This window comes from Doryrhamphus excisus, chromosome 4, assembly GCF_030265055.1.
Source record: "Doryrhamphus excisus isolate RoL2022-K1 chromosome 4, RoL_Dexc_1.0, whole genome shotgun sequence".
NCBI classification, from domain to species: Eukaryota; Metazoa; Chordata; class Actinopteri; order Syngnathiformes; family Syngnathidae; genus Doryrhamphus; species Doryrhamphus excisus.
Genome location: NC_080469.1, coordinates 19,899,782 through 19,913,427, shown reverse-complemented (window position 1 = coordinate 19,913,427; position 13,646 = coordinate 19,899,782). Strand labels below are relative to the sequence as shown.

Here is a 13,646-nt window from a genome sequence, read left to right as displayed (position 1 = left end):
TGATCGTTATGACTTATTGCTGGAATTCAATCCTGGTTCTCACCACCTCACGGCAAAACAAGAAGATGGCATTGAAGATGAAGGCGTGGATCTCACTCTCACATTGTGTCTTTGGGAACAGTCACGTCTTCCATGAAGGTAAAAGTAACCTTAAATGTTCACGTCTCCCTTCCATTCATCAATTAGATGTATTTGTAGGTATTTTGAGTAGTTTTCCGCATGTAAAACTACAATTGGAAACTATAAAAACGTGTACGTTTGTACTTTCTGGAAAAAAATGTATTTGGTTAGCATCCGGACCTTCTGTATGCTTCATCTTCTCCATATCTTGGATAAGCACTGATATTTCCAGGAGAACTATCCGTATCGCAGTATTATAATAATACACTGGCAGTATAATAATACTGGCAGTACGCACTTGATGTTTTTCTTTGAATTTATTCCAAGAAATGTTGATGGGTTTTTTTTTTACACTTTTTTAAACTTCAGCCGCCTCAGCGAGATGACGCATGTGTGGCACAACAGGAAACAGTGGGCACACACACACACACACACGGTGAGAGAGTACCACACAAAAACCATCCACGCCATTTTCTTGTTTTCTCACAGCTGCATGGCTGACAGGAAGTCATGGCGCGCGGGTAGCATGCGTCGACACAAACCAGCCACTAATGAGCCACTTTACAACAAATAAAATCAGAATTAATATGCGGCCCCTTGCTCGTTAAGTTGCCACAGTAACGAGAGCCGTGCATGAACCTCAACCACGAGATCGACATTTCCCAGCACAACTTCCTGTCACAAAATGCATCATTTGGCGAGCTGCTAATACACATTTGGAGAGGAGCCGCTGGCCTGACAGAAGAATCAATTCATCAAAATACAAATCAACCCTTTCTTTTCATGATCTTATTTCCCAGATGGATTTCCAGGGTGGGCTTTGTCGTTTTCATCAGGTCACCTGAACCTACTGTAGTGATATCGACTGAGGTTACGGCTTTTCATTACATGAAGGAAAAATGTCTTTCCTCGTGGATACAATACCGCCTCTGACACCATCCTTCTCTGGCTCTCAACGAAGGCGGTCGCATCTTTCCCCTCTCCTCTCTATCCCTTATCTTCCCTGCTTTGCTTCTTTGTCTTGTCTAGTCTCGTCTTATACTTTCCCTCAAGAGCCTCTCACTGCACTGCTCTCCAAAAACCTAAACGTACGGGGGAACATGCCTGCCCTGACGAAACGTACACCGCTGGGTACGTGATGGACAGTTGGGGGAAGTGGAAGGTCATGTGCCTGGCGATTCTTTCCGTGGAGGACATCGAAGACGTCTACCTACGTATTCGGGACCATGATAACAGGTCTGTTGCTGATTGGATTGGGCACTTTCCTGGTGTATCGCAAAATTCGTATGATGATGAAGGCAGCGGATCGAGTTGGCCCACAGCTGTCCATCGTGAATGATTTGGTGGGCAAAGCCGTTCACACACTGACTGTGACTGCCAATCACAACAAGGATGCCATCTTGGTGAAGATTTCGGCTTTGCAAAAGCAGTTGGATCAATTGGGAGGCCAGAATGGACAATATGGTGGTCGGGTCTATTGGAATGTGGCTGCCCGACCTAACCCAAACAATATTCTTAATCTGGATTTCGGTGTCCCCACCACGGCTAACCAAGGTCGTGTTGTGAAAACAACTTCTCCCAAGAGATTGCTGCAGCGGGAAGCTCTGACCCTCCTTCATTCCTTCATGGACACCTGGTGTTTCTCTTCTCTTGGCCCACCACAGACTTCTCCATGGCAACTGCTATGTGTCGCAATGACACCCTGCGAACTGAACTCCAGGTGGGCGGGGGAAGCGCCGCAGGCGTCCACCCCCCACCCAAAGCCTTCGTCGCTAATTCCCCCGGTGCGGGCATGACGGACCACGGCTTGCGCCGTAAGTGGCGGCAGGTAGCCAGGCTGGCCACTGCTCGTATCGGCCATTTTCTCTTCGTGACGCTGGTCTTGTGTCTATGTGTGTGAACAATGTCTTTTACCTGTATGCCAATTTGTATGCCGAGGTTTTTTTAACAGTCCCACATTGTACTCCTTCATCCTAGAGTCTAGTTTGGAGTTGTTGTTTTTTCCCCTCCCCTCTCCTAGTGTTGTCCCCCCCTTCTTCCCCCCCTTCATGCAAATTTCCCCACTGAGGGACGAATAAAGGCATATCTTATCTTATCTTATCTTATCTTCTTACGCTTACGCAGGGTCAGTTCAGGGCAGGAGCCTAAGCAAGGAAGCCCAGGCTTCCATCTCTCTGACTGATGACTCCTACCGGCATCCCTTCCAGGGCAGCGGCTCTGCTCAAAGGCTTCCCAGGGTGATGGAGCTTCTGGACTTATCTCGAACTGAGAAAGAACCCAGCCACCCTACGGAGGAAACTCATTTCAGTCGCTGGTAACAGAGATCTTGTCCTCTCAGTCACCACCCAAAGCTCATCACCTCAGGCGAGTGTGGGAACGTACATCGACTGGTAAATTGGGAGCTTTGCCTTTTGGACGGACCGATGCAGAAAGTGTCTCCTCTGTCTTCCCTGTGGCCTCCTACTGGTTGCATGTGACCAGAATACCTCCCCAGGTGGCCTGGAAGCAGCTCTGCTCCAAGGTTCTCCAGGATGATGGAGCTTCTCACCTTGTCTCTAACTGAGAACCCATCCATCCATTCATCCATTTATTTTCGATGCCGCTTATCCTCACTGGGACCTCAGGGGTATGCCGGAGCCTATACCTTCATTTCTTCACTTCCTGCGTCTTCATGAAATATGGTTGTGGGCCCCCGGGGTCATAACAGACCTCCTTGGAGGAGCTGATTCTCATCCCTGCCAAACACTGCAGGAAGAACGGATCCAGCAGGACATCATCCGTAAACTGCACAGACCCAATCCTGGAGCCGCCAAAGCGGATCAAATCAGGCTTTGCTACGCATCTTAAAAGGAAGCCCAACGCTCTACCCATTATCCGACAGTCAGCTACCAATATGGGAGCTGTAAGTGTGATCTTTTTATTTGTCTTCACTGAATGGGCTAACCTAGGGTGGTGCCATGTTGGTGTTAAATGTGAGATCACACCGACTGACGGATAGCTAGCAGAACTCCGGGCTGTCAAGCTTTAATCCCAGCATGATTGGACCCATGTGATCATACGTGCCAGAGGAAATGCTAAAAACATTTCCGAGACTTGTCAGTTAGAGGCGTCAAGTAGAGTTCTCTGCAAATTCCCTGCCCTGCGACAAGAGGTGTGAGTTTAAAGTCTGACAACACAATGTAAAGATGCCAGTTCCTCTGAGGAGCGAAGCAGTCAGTGAAGTAGTCATTAGCACCTGTAGGACGTTTGGGGGAGAAAATAAGTGTGAATGAAGGAAGCTATTTTTGTACTGGCGCTGGGAGCCTCTTTCGGAAAAGCATGAAATGTCTCATCAGCAGGCTTGTAGTGGGGGGGGGGGGGCACCTGTACTCACTCCACCTCTTGTGTGTATGTTTGTGACCCCTTCACAACAGATCCACAAGCTGAGTCATCCTCTGCACTGACCGCACTTCTGTTACTTTTTAACCCTCCAAGACCATAGACCAGCAAACTGCTTTGTTGTCATCCAGGGAGACCCCAATGGATGTCCTGTTCATGGCCTTAACCACTCGCCCATTACAACCTATTAGCCAGACAGCTAAAGCTAATTAGCCTTTATCCTTTAGGGCTGCAACTAACCATTGTTTTGATAACTAATTAATGGGATGAAAAAATATGCATTGTTCATTTTTAATTTAATAACCTTAACCCTAGGGTAAACCCTAAGTCTAACCTTCTGACGCTAACCCTCTAACCCTAATCCCTAACCCTCTAACCCTAGCCCTAAACCTCTAACCCTAGCCATGACCCTCTGACCCTAGCCTTCTAACCCTAACCCTAATCCCTAACCCTCTAACCCTAGCCCCAACCTTAGACCCCAGCCCTCTAATCCTAAACCTAATCCCTGACCCTCTAACCCTACCGCTGACCCTCTGACCCTAGCCCTCTAATCCTAGCCCTGACCCTCTGACCCTCTGACCCCCTGACCCTAGCCTTCTAACCCTAATCCCTGACCCTCTAACCCTAGCCCCAACCTTAGACCCCAGCCCTCTAATCCTAAACCTAATCCCTGACCCTCTAACCCTACCGCTGACCCTCTGACCCTAACCCTCTAACCCTAGCCCTGACCCTCTGACCCTAGCCCTCTAATCCTAGCCCTGACCCTCTGACTCTAGCCCTGACCCTCTGACCCTAGCCCTCTAACCCTAATCCCTGACCCTCTAACCCTAGCCCCGACCTTAGACCCTAGCCCTCTAACCCTAACCCTAATCCCTGACCCTCTAACCCTACCGCTGACCCTCTGACCCTAGCCCTATAACCCTGACCCTCTTAACCCTCTAACCCTAACCCTCTAACTCTAACCCTGACCCTCTGACCCCAGCCCTCTAACCCTAACCCTCTAACCCCTCATACCCCTCTAACCCGCTAACCCTCTAACCCTAACCTTCTAACCCTCTAACCCTAGCCCAAACCCTCTGACCCTAGCCCTCTAAACCCTCTAACCCTAACACTGTCCCTAGGGTTTATATGTGTTCCCCAGGTCAGTGATTCCCAATCAGGGCCCCCCCAAGTGGCACGCAAGTGGGGGTTGGATGTGAAAACATTACATTCCCAAGACGATACGTACATATTCTCAGTCATTTTAAGCCAGACACTAAAATGGATGACTCCAGCTAGTTTCCCCAGGGAGACAATAACCTGGCCTTGTATTCACTTCGTATGGATACCAAAATTCTTATGAAATGGCAAATAAATTCACCATTATCGTGAATTTGGAGAAACGTTTTTGCTGTGATGTTTTCGGTGGATTACATTTGCGTCTGTGCTGCGTGTGTAGCTTTCCATCAGCCCGTTATCGGGTCCCTACTGTCCGAAGGCCATGTTGCGCTCGATTGCTTTGTTTATTTGCGCTCTGTGAAAATGATTCCATTTCAAAACATGTCACACTCAAAGAGGAAAAACCTAATGACATCTCGCTCCGAGCACGGCTGTGCGCTTATCAAACGCTAACAATTGCTCCAGGGAAGACCGCACAGATCCTAAGATCTTCTCCCCGGGAGGCGTAGGGGTAATTCAGCCTTTGACTAGCCAATAATACCTTCCTGCCCGTGATGGCAAGGGGAAGCAAAGGGAAGGCTGTTCAACGGGAGGATCGTCATATTGGATAGATTTTCACAGGAAGCCGAGCAAGCGTCTCTTGTAGAGAGTAAACGTGTAATTAAATTGTCTGTGCAATCATTCATAAATCTGACAAATGGTCTCACACGGCGCTTGACCATGAATGCAACAACTCCTTTCTCTTCCCGCCCCCCTCTGGGAAATCACTGCTGGGGATGGCGGATGGGAGGCAGCCGGGTAGGACAGCTTCATTTTTTGAAGCGGAGTGATGAGACGAGACGCATCGCAGGATTGTTGATGAAGTGTAATGTGTCTTTCGAAAATGACAAACGTGGTTCATGATTGAAATCCAGGAAGTGACACCACGTGAACAGCGTCTGCCCGCGATTTACACCATGCGTTAACTCATTTGCAATGGATACTTTAAAGTATACTATGGTATTGTCCCTGCACAGAATATCATCTATTTCTGATTGATATATTATAATAATATTGCTATACCTCACTATGCAAGGAACAAGACTCGCTACTAAATCAATTATGAAACAGACAAACAAACAAACAAACATGACGCACTACGGTGCATGTATGTTGTGTGTGTGTGTGTGTGTGTGTGTGTGTCCAGTGAGAAGCAAATGAAACTTCATTTAACTTTACTGCACTTGCATTGTGAATGGCGCCTCTCCTGGTGACAGCCAAGTACTGCAAGGCATTGTCCCTCCATGAGCTGTACCAAGGAGATAACTAATTATTCAATTATTTTGTGGATATTTTTTTATGGGGGGAAAGTAATGTACTTTCTAAATGTTTTTTTTTATTGGGGAATATTATTCATTTATTTATTTTTATTTGAGAATTGTATTGATTGGGGAACACATTATTACATATTATTTATTTTTCATTATTAAATTATTTTATTTAAGATTTTTTCATTTGGGAATATTAATTACTGTTGAATTTTTCATGAAAATTGTATTTATTTGTATTTATTATCATTATTTATTATTATTAGAATTTTAGAAATTCATTAAATTGATTTTTTACTATTAATTTTAATTTCACATTTTAATTAGATTTTTTTTTCATTGGTTAATATTTGTTTAAAACCGTGACTACGCTGTACTAATACTTAACTGTACATTATCCACGTTCATATGCTAATAACTGTCCACAACCCACATAAATACAGGCAACATTTATTCATTTGCATATTCATTTGCAGCATTTACATAACAGCAACACGGGAGATAAAGAATGGCCTCCTGAGGAGCTCATGGATGAAGCACACAGCGGCGATGAGGCTTGCTCGGACTGCTAAAAGCTCGCCAGCATCTGACGGCGGACCTCCTTACCTTGCATGCCCGTGGGGCCGAAGCCTTGCCGAGTGAGGAAGATGGCGTGGTCGTGGTGCTCGGCGTGATCGGGGTCGCCCTTCTGCTGGCCGAACGCCCAGCGGCACACATTCTCCAAACTACGGGATGGGTTTCCTCTTTCGATGAGGCTGATGGACTGACAGGAAAAGGGAGACAAACACATTGGACTCAAATCTGCTTATTTACTGGATGTGGAGTTGGCCACGTGATCATTGATTAGAGTCTATGTCCCCCCCTCAGCAGATGCTCACCTTGGCATACCCCAGCATGATCATCCTCACCAGGACCACATTGATGTGGACCCCCAGTGACTCGTCGTGGTAAATCTCATTTACCTGCAAGACACGAAAAAGGCTGGTTATTCGTGGCGGACTGTGTCATACTGAGAAAGATTGCAATACCAATACGTTCCCCTCCATGTTGGGGAACGTGGACATCAAACCTAAAAGTGCATGAGAGATGTACGGACCATTAAATAGGGGAACCCACACCAAGGACAACTGACCTTTCAAACCGTGGGGGGTCCAACCTAACACTGCCTAATTATGTTGATGTAAATAATAGTAACAGTCCCTCGTCGGTTTGTGGGAGTGGCTTACAGTATTTAAAATTTGAGCAAGAAGCATCATTGGTCCACCCTGGACTGGTGGCCAGCCAATCACAGGGCACATATAGACAAACAACCATTCACACTCACATTCATACCTATGGACAATTTGGAGTCGCCAATTAACCTAGCATGTTTTTGGAATGTGGGAGGAAACCGGAGTACCCAGAGAAAAACCACACATGCACGGGAATTGAACATGGCTCTCCTAGCTGTAAGGCCGGCGTACTAACCACTCGGGCGCTGTGCAAAATAATTCATAATCAATTAAAAAAAACATTTGCGTTTGAGTTAAATGACAGAACAATTGAAAAATGTAAACATGTAAAACATGACATGTAAAAAATACTGTGTAAAGGCGGCACGGCGGTCTAGTGGTTAGCGCGCAGACCTCACAGCTAGGAGACCAGGGTTCAATTCCACCCTCGGCTATCTCTGTGTGGAGTTTGCATGTTCTGCCCGTGCATGCGTGGGTTTTCTCCGGGTACTCCGGTTTCCTCCCACATTCCAAAAACATGCTAGGTTAATTGGCCACTCCAAATTGTCCATAGGTATGAATGTGAGTGTGAATGGTTGTTTGTCTATATGTGCTCTGTGATTGGCTGGCCACCAGTCCAGGGTGTACCCCGCCTCACGCCCAAAGACAGCTGGGATAGGCTCCAGCAACCCCTGCGACCCTCATGAGGAAAAGCGGTAGAAAATGAATGAATTAATGGATGTGTAAAAGGTCATACAAGTAAAACTAAAAATGAAAGTGTCAAATGATAAAAATCCATTGGAAAAAGTGTGTCCCAGGTTTCCATAGCAAGAGTACATTAAGGAACGTGTGACGTTCTCCGAAGAAACCAATAAACCTTTGCGGCCGTAAATGTCAGCAATGGTGGATTTGATGTTATTTGTGTTGCTTGATTCTGCCAAATTTTCTGATGAAATTTGAGCAGGCCATAAATTAAATTAAACACGGCCGCCGTGGAGCAAGTCGTCTTGCGAGAGCGTGCGGACGTAATCAGCTAATTGCGGCAACAAGTCTTCCAAAGCACAGAGTGCAACCACTGGAGTACGATGCAAACGTGTCCCACTGAAGTACTGGCAACGCCAGCTGAGGTGCCTCGCATGCTGCTGTATGCCAGCTTTTCTCAATAATCAGGCTGTGGGATCAAATTTCCCCTTCAGGGATCTGCATGGGCCTCTCTATCTGCAGGAATCTGGGACATAATAAATCCACTGATGGCTTAGCTGCCTGAACGTCTTCATGTTCGACTTCACTGCCTATTAAATATATACATATACATACTATTATATATGCAGTACAACTCATTTCTCTGCAGCTTTTGCGTCACAGAGACAATTACACCAAAATGAAAATGAAATGACTGAATGGTACCCGATAATAGCGAGGAGAAGTAGGGCTGTTATTAAATTCCTGGGTCAGCTCCATCGCCATGACGGAGGAGGAACTAAAGTTAAAGTGATCACCTCACTTCATTTGCATGTTTAATCATTATTAGATAGGGCTAAAATCAAGAGACTAGCTGGGGTAATGATTTTAACAAAACATCAATGGCAGTTTTCCTGAAGGGCGATGAAGTTTTTTATCGTTCTCAGGGCACTGAATTGGTCGCAACGGGATTGTTTGGTTTGTTGTAGAAGATGTTTCGCCTCCCGTCTGAGCAGGCTTCTTCAGCTCATGCTCAAAGACTAGGCGGGACACACACCAGTCCGACCAGATAGGACAGCTCTTTTCCGAGAGCTCAAGATGCAAGATGCAGTGTAATCCTCTAAAGGAGGAGGCGGGTCCAGATGAGAATGAATGAGTGGGGCCTCTGCCTATCAACGGTGGTCTTTTGGGTGGTATCACCTTGGTTAGCAGCCCTTGGTGTCCCGCCCCCCAGTTCAGAGATAGCTTCTCAGCCTTAACATAGATGGCTTCCCTCACTCCCCTTTCGAACTGTGTGTTTCAAAATGGAAAAAAAAAAAAAAAAAAAGCATTGCTAAGAAGTATTGAATGAAGTAGTCAGCATATACCTTGTCAAGCAGTATGCAGTAATTCCTTGTTTATTGAGGTTAATTGGCAATTAGATAGGACTCATTTTTTTAGTTAGAGCAAAAAACCTCCTAATTACCTTCTAAATATGATTTTTTAAAAACATTATTAGAGCCCTCTAGACATCAAATAACACCCCTATAGTCAACTTTCCACTCATGTTACCCAATATGATGTTAACCAATATCGACAGGAGAACATAAGACAGATGGTTGGATGGATAGATGGATGGATGGATGGATGGATGGATGTCTCCTCCACACCTGAGCCCAGGTGAGCACCTGCAGGGGCATCCTCAAGCAGAAGTAAGGCTAACAACCACCAGCTCCACCACTGATGTCATCATGGAGGAGTGGAAGAAGATCCTAACAACAACCCGTGCAGCTCTGATGAATTCCCCACTGAAGAAGATTAAGGTGGTGCCAGATAGCAGTGGGACTAAATATTAACACCAAGGACATTTGGACATGTTTTCTAGGAGTTGCTGCCAGCGATTTAGATCATAAGGGCTGTGTGTTGACTCACGTTCGGTGGATAGTAAATCTACTCCCTTCTACGTTGACTTTTCCTGGTATTGTCCCTTGAAACCATAGAATGAAACTAAATGTGAAGGCTAATAATACTGTATTACGTCCAATGGAATGACTGCACTGTAAATGTCAATAGAATCACCAAACAGATCCCAACGTCCATCTTCTTGACAATGAAAGGGAAAGTGGTCATTAGCCAGCATGGGGGTGGGGTTGGTTTGGACTGAAAAGACATTAGTCATATTCTCTGACCTGCTGATGCATTCATGGTGCCTCGTCTGCCTGGCTGAACAACACATACTGAGACATACGTAATATTGTGGTCGCTAGGCATCAGCAATGTGGGGGGACGACATCAGCTTGCGTGGAGACGGCTACTGAGATAGCAGAAGTGAGCGGACATGCCGTGGCTGAGACGGACATGCCAGCTGTGATCCAACGAAAAAAGATTATCCTCTCTGTGGAAATGGTAGATTTTTGGTTTCTCTGTCCTTCTTCCCAACTCTGTTTGAAACATTTTCTGAAGTTTGGAATAAGTCAATTGCAGAGGCTAACTAGTTAGCTCAATAGCTTGCTATGCTAGCGACGGCCATTTGTTATGTCCCTGTCCCCAATGTTGACAGAATACGTCTTTGGGATCGGGCGTACAGGCGTTGTCTTTCTCCCACATGGCGATGTAGGATTTCAAGGTTAACACCGGGTCAGTGAATGCAACATAAATCTGCATGCAAGTTAAGTCAGTCGTTCATCCATGAGAATACATGATATTGTCCAATCAAATAGGAAGGCAGGACAAGTAACATGGACGGGATGAGAAGGGGCGGAGAAGGAGGAGGGCGGGATAACTAGGCGGGGAGGTGAGAATGGGTGAAGAATGGATAACAAGCGAGGAAGAAGGTGGGCAATCAGAGGAGATGTGAAGAGAGTCGGCAGAGAGGAAATGAGAAGACAAGACAAGTGCAAGAGGGGGAGGATGTGATGTGGGGGGGAGGTGATGCTGGCAGCGGATTAGCAAGACTGATGATAGAAGAGGAGCACGGGGAGGACCCTGCACATTCGTCTCATCAACACCGAACCAGACGCAGTTTTAGGTCGAAATATCAACATTGGAAGGGCCAAGAATGACGTGACGGATGATGGCTTCATAACGACCACGGAGCTCCAATCCAGCAAGGTGGAGGTGGGACAATTTTATCATGAAAGTGTCAGCGGTACTACAATGTTCTATTGAAAGTGTGTTAGCCTTGATGTGGTAGTCTAGCTTAGCTTAGCGTCTGTAGCTTTAATGTTAATGAGTGCAGTACGTGCAGTACACACAGTACCTCTGCACTTGTCCAGTGTAACAGATGACATGCAGTAAGCCCATCCAACAATGGAACAGCAGGACAGGAGGGAAACAAACATTGCTATTGGACTCCTATAGAGCGGCTACACACAATAACACGCAAAGAAAACTTTGTACATCTTCCAGAATCTGCACCTATTCCAGATTTATTTCCGTGTATTTGTACAAACCTCATCATCGTTAACACGAGAATCCAACATGGTAACTCCATTTATTGCTCAGAAGTGGAAAAAGCATAGAAGGTCCCCTTTCAGAAACTTATAGCTACAGTATCCAACTGACCGATAGCTGGCGGCCATATTTGAAGTCTGATTTTATTTACCAAGCTATCGTAGGCTTAGATTTACAAAGTATTCATGGGTAAAACAATAACTTATGTAAAAATTCCAGATATCAAATGTATTTGCCGTATTTTCCAGACAAAGAGTCACACTTTTTTTTTGTAGTTTGTTTAAAAATTATTTTAAAAATATATTTTTAATCAAACAAAAAACAACAGCAGAATAGGTATTGATTTATCTCATAATATTTTCTTTTATAAATAATATATGTTATATATTATATTTATATATATATATATATTATTTATATTATTATATGATTTTATTATGATTTTATATTTTGACTTTATTCTTGTACACCAGATTTTTCCCCTTCTGCTGTTTTTTTATTTCAACTTTCTTGTAAATGTTCTTATTATTCCCATAATATTTTGATTTTATTCTTATATTCTTAATATTGTGACATTTCTGCAACCTAATTTTCCAGTCCAGGAAAAGCCTGAAGAATGCTGTGATGGACATCCTGGCGGTTTCCCTGTGATGTCAACATGCAGCAGCATGAGCCCAAAGGGATCAATTTCAGCATATATGGGCAGCGGAGAGTGGCGAGTCCTTTTGGGGGCGTGCGACACGCTGGGCCGTGGCCCTGATAAGCAGAGCGGACACCAGACCACTGACGGGCGACCGTCTCATCTGTTGCGAAGCCATCGACTGGTCGGCTCTGGCTTTGATACGCTTTCAGACGCTTACTGTCGCATCCATCACCACTCATCACGCTGTGTGTGTGTGATGGGGGGGGTGCGCCTCAGGGTGGCTTCCATCATCAGCAGACATGTTGCCGTGGAACAAGTGTCCCCATCCGGGCCCAAGTATTGCTCCATCTGCATGAGGATACCTCATTAAGGGAATGTGTTGAATTGTTGCCTTGGCGAGAAAAAGGAGCTTCGCTGCGACAATGCTCGCCTCGAGTGAAGCTTTCCTAGCGATCCGAAGCATGAAATGCAATTACAAAGCGTCCTCGCGAGACAAAAGACCATGCAACCTGTTTGTGAAGAGAGCTGCAAGTTGATTAAATGACCTCCGCCTGGGTACGAGAACCTCCCAAAGGCCGTTTGATGGAACAAAGACTGCGTCTATGCTGACCTGACTTAGATTACACTAAATTCAATTGGGCTGACTGTGGACAAAGATACTCAACATTCTCAATAGCGATACAAATAACCCATAACCATAACGCCATAATGGTGCTTCAGGTGGCTGATACGTTTTTTGCATGCTTGATTTGTTTTTTTTTTCCCTCACAGCACACAAAATGTCTCCCTCTGAAACAGCAAATGTTTCCTTACATGTCGGGTAATCTGGCTTCTTTGGTTATCAGAGATATTTTAAAGGTTATTGGGATGACAGCACAGTTCCCTCAATACTACAAAGCCCATTTCCTTCTCATATGGAGCCATCTTCTGTGGACATGATGGACCAAGTCACCTTCTCCACTTTGGACCCCCTCCCTACTTGCCTGGCCGGTTCCCCTCATCACTAAAATCCTTCACTCATCTCTCACCACTGGAATTGTTCCCCCAGCCTTTAAAATAAAACGGCTGCCATAACCCCCCCCAAAACCTGGTTCCGATCCAAATAGTTTGAATAACCTTCGTCCCATTTCCGATTCCTCTCCAAAATCCTTGAAAAGACAAACAATTCCAGTCTGCTTTCCGCTCACTCCGTAGTACTGAACCAGTCCTTTTGGAAATGACTAATGAAGATTCCATTAGTCTTGTCCGCAGCCTTCGACACCACTTCACCCCCGCCCCCTTTAAAGGAAACAACTAAACACCTGATATGACGGCTAATCTGCAACATGGCATCTTGCTGCCTCATGTGATTATCATCATTTTTTCATATCAAACAACGAAGCGTGTGGACATGCGACATACACGATGTAAAACACGCAGACGAGCAGATGTGTTTGCATGGCAACAGCTGCTCATCTCCCCGAGCAGACCAGAAGATAGCAGCACGACTCAGCAGCTTCCTGCAGGGGGGGCGGGGGGGCATGGAGACAAGCTTCACAGTGTGTATTCACACACACACAAAACACCTGCTGACACAAGTGTGTGTGTATGCTGATATCAATATCTGGTTAAAAATGATTAATAATTGCCATTAAAGAACATCACCTGATTAAAAATGATTAATAAATTCCATTATAGAGCATCACCTGGTTAAAAGTGATTAATAAATGCCATTAT

The 13,646-nt window shown here is 45.3% G+C and overlaps 1 protein-coding gene across 1 annotated transcript in view; it reads right to left on the bottom strand.

Moving 5' to 3' along the window:
• Positions 1-13,646, bottom strand: part of adamts3 (ADAM metallopeptidase with thrombospondin type 1 motif, 3) — a 105,883-nt gene that overhangs the window by 37,798 nt on the left and 54,439 nt on the right. Inside the window, exons 6-7 of the mRNA XM_058069735.1 lie at positions 6,842-6,925; positions 6,570-6,726 (exon numbers count right to left, since the gene is read on the bottom strand). Of these exons, the coding sequence (XP_057925718.1) occupies positions 6,570-6,726; positions 6,842-6,925 (241 nt within the window). The remainder of the gene's footprint in view (positions 1-6,569; positions 6,727-6,841; positions 6,926-13,646) is intronic.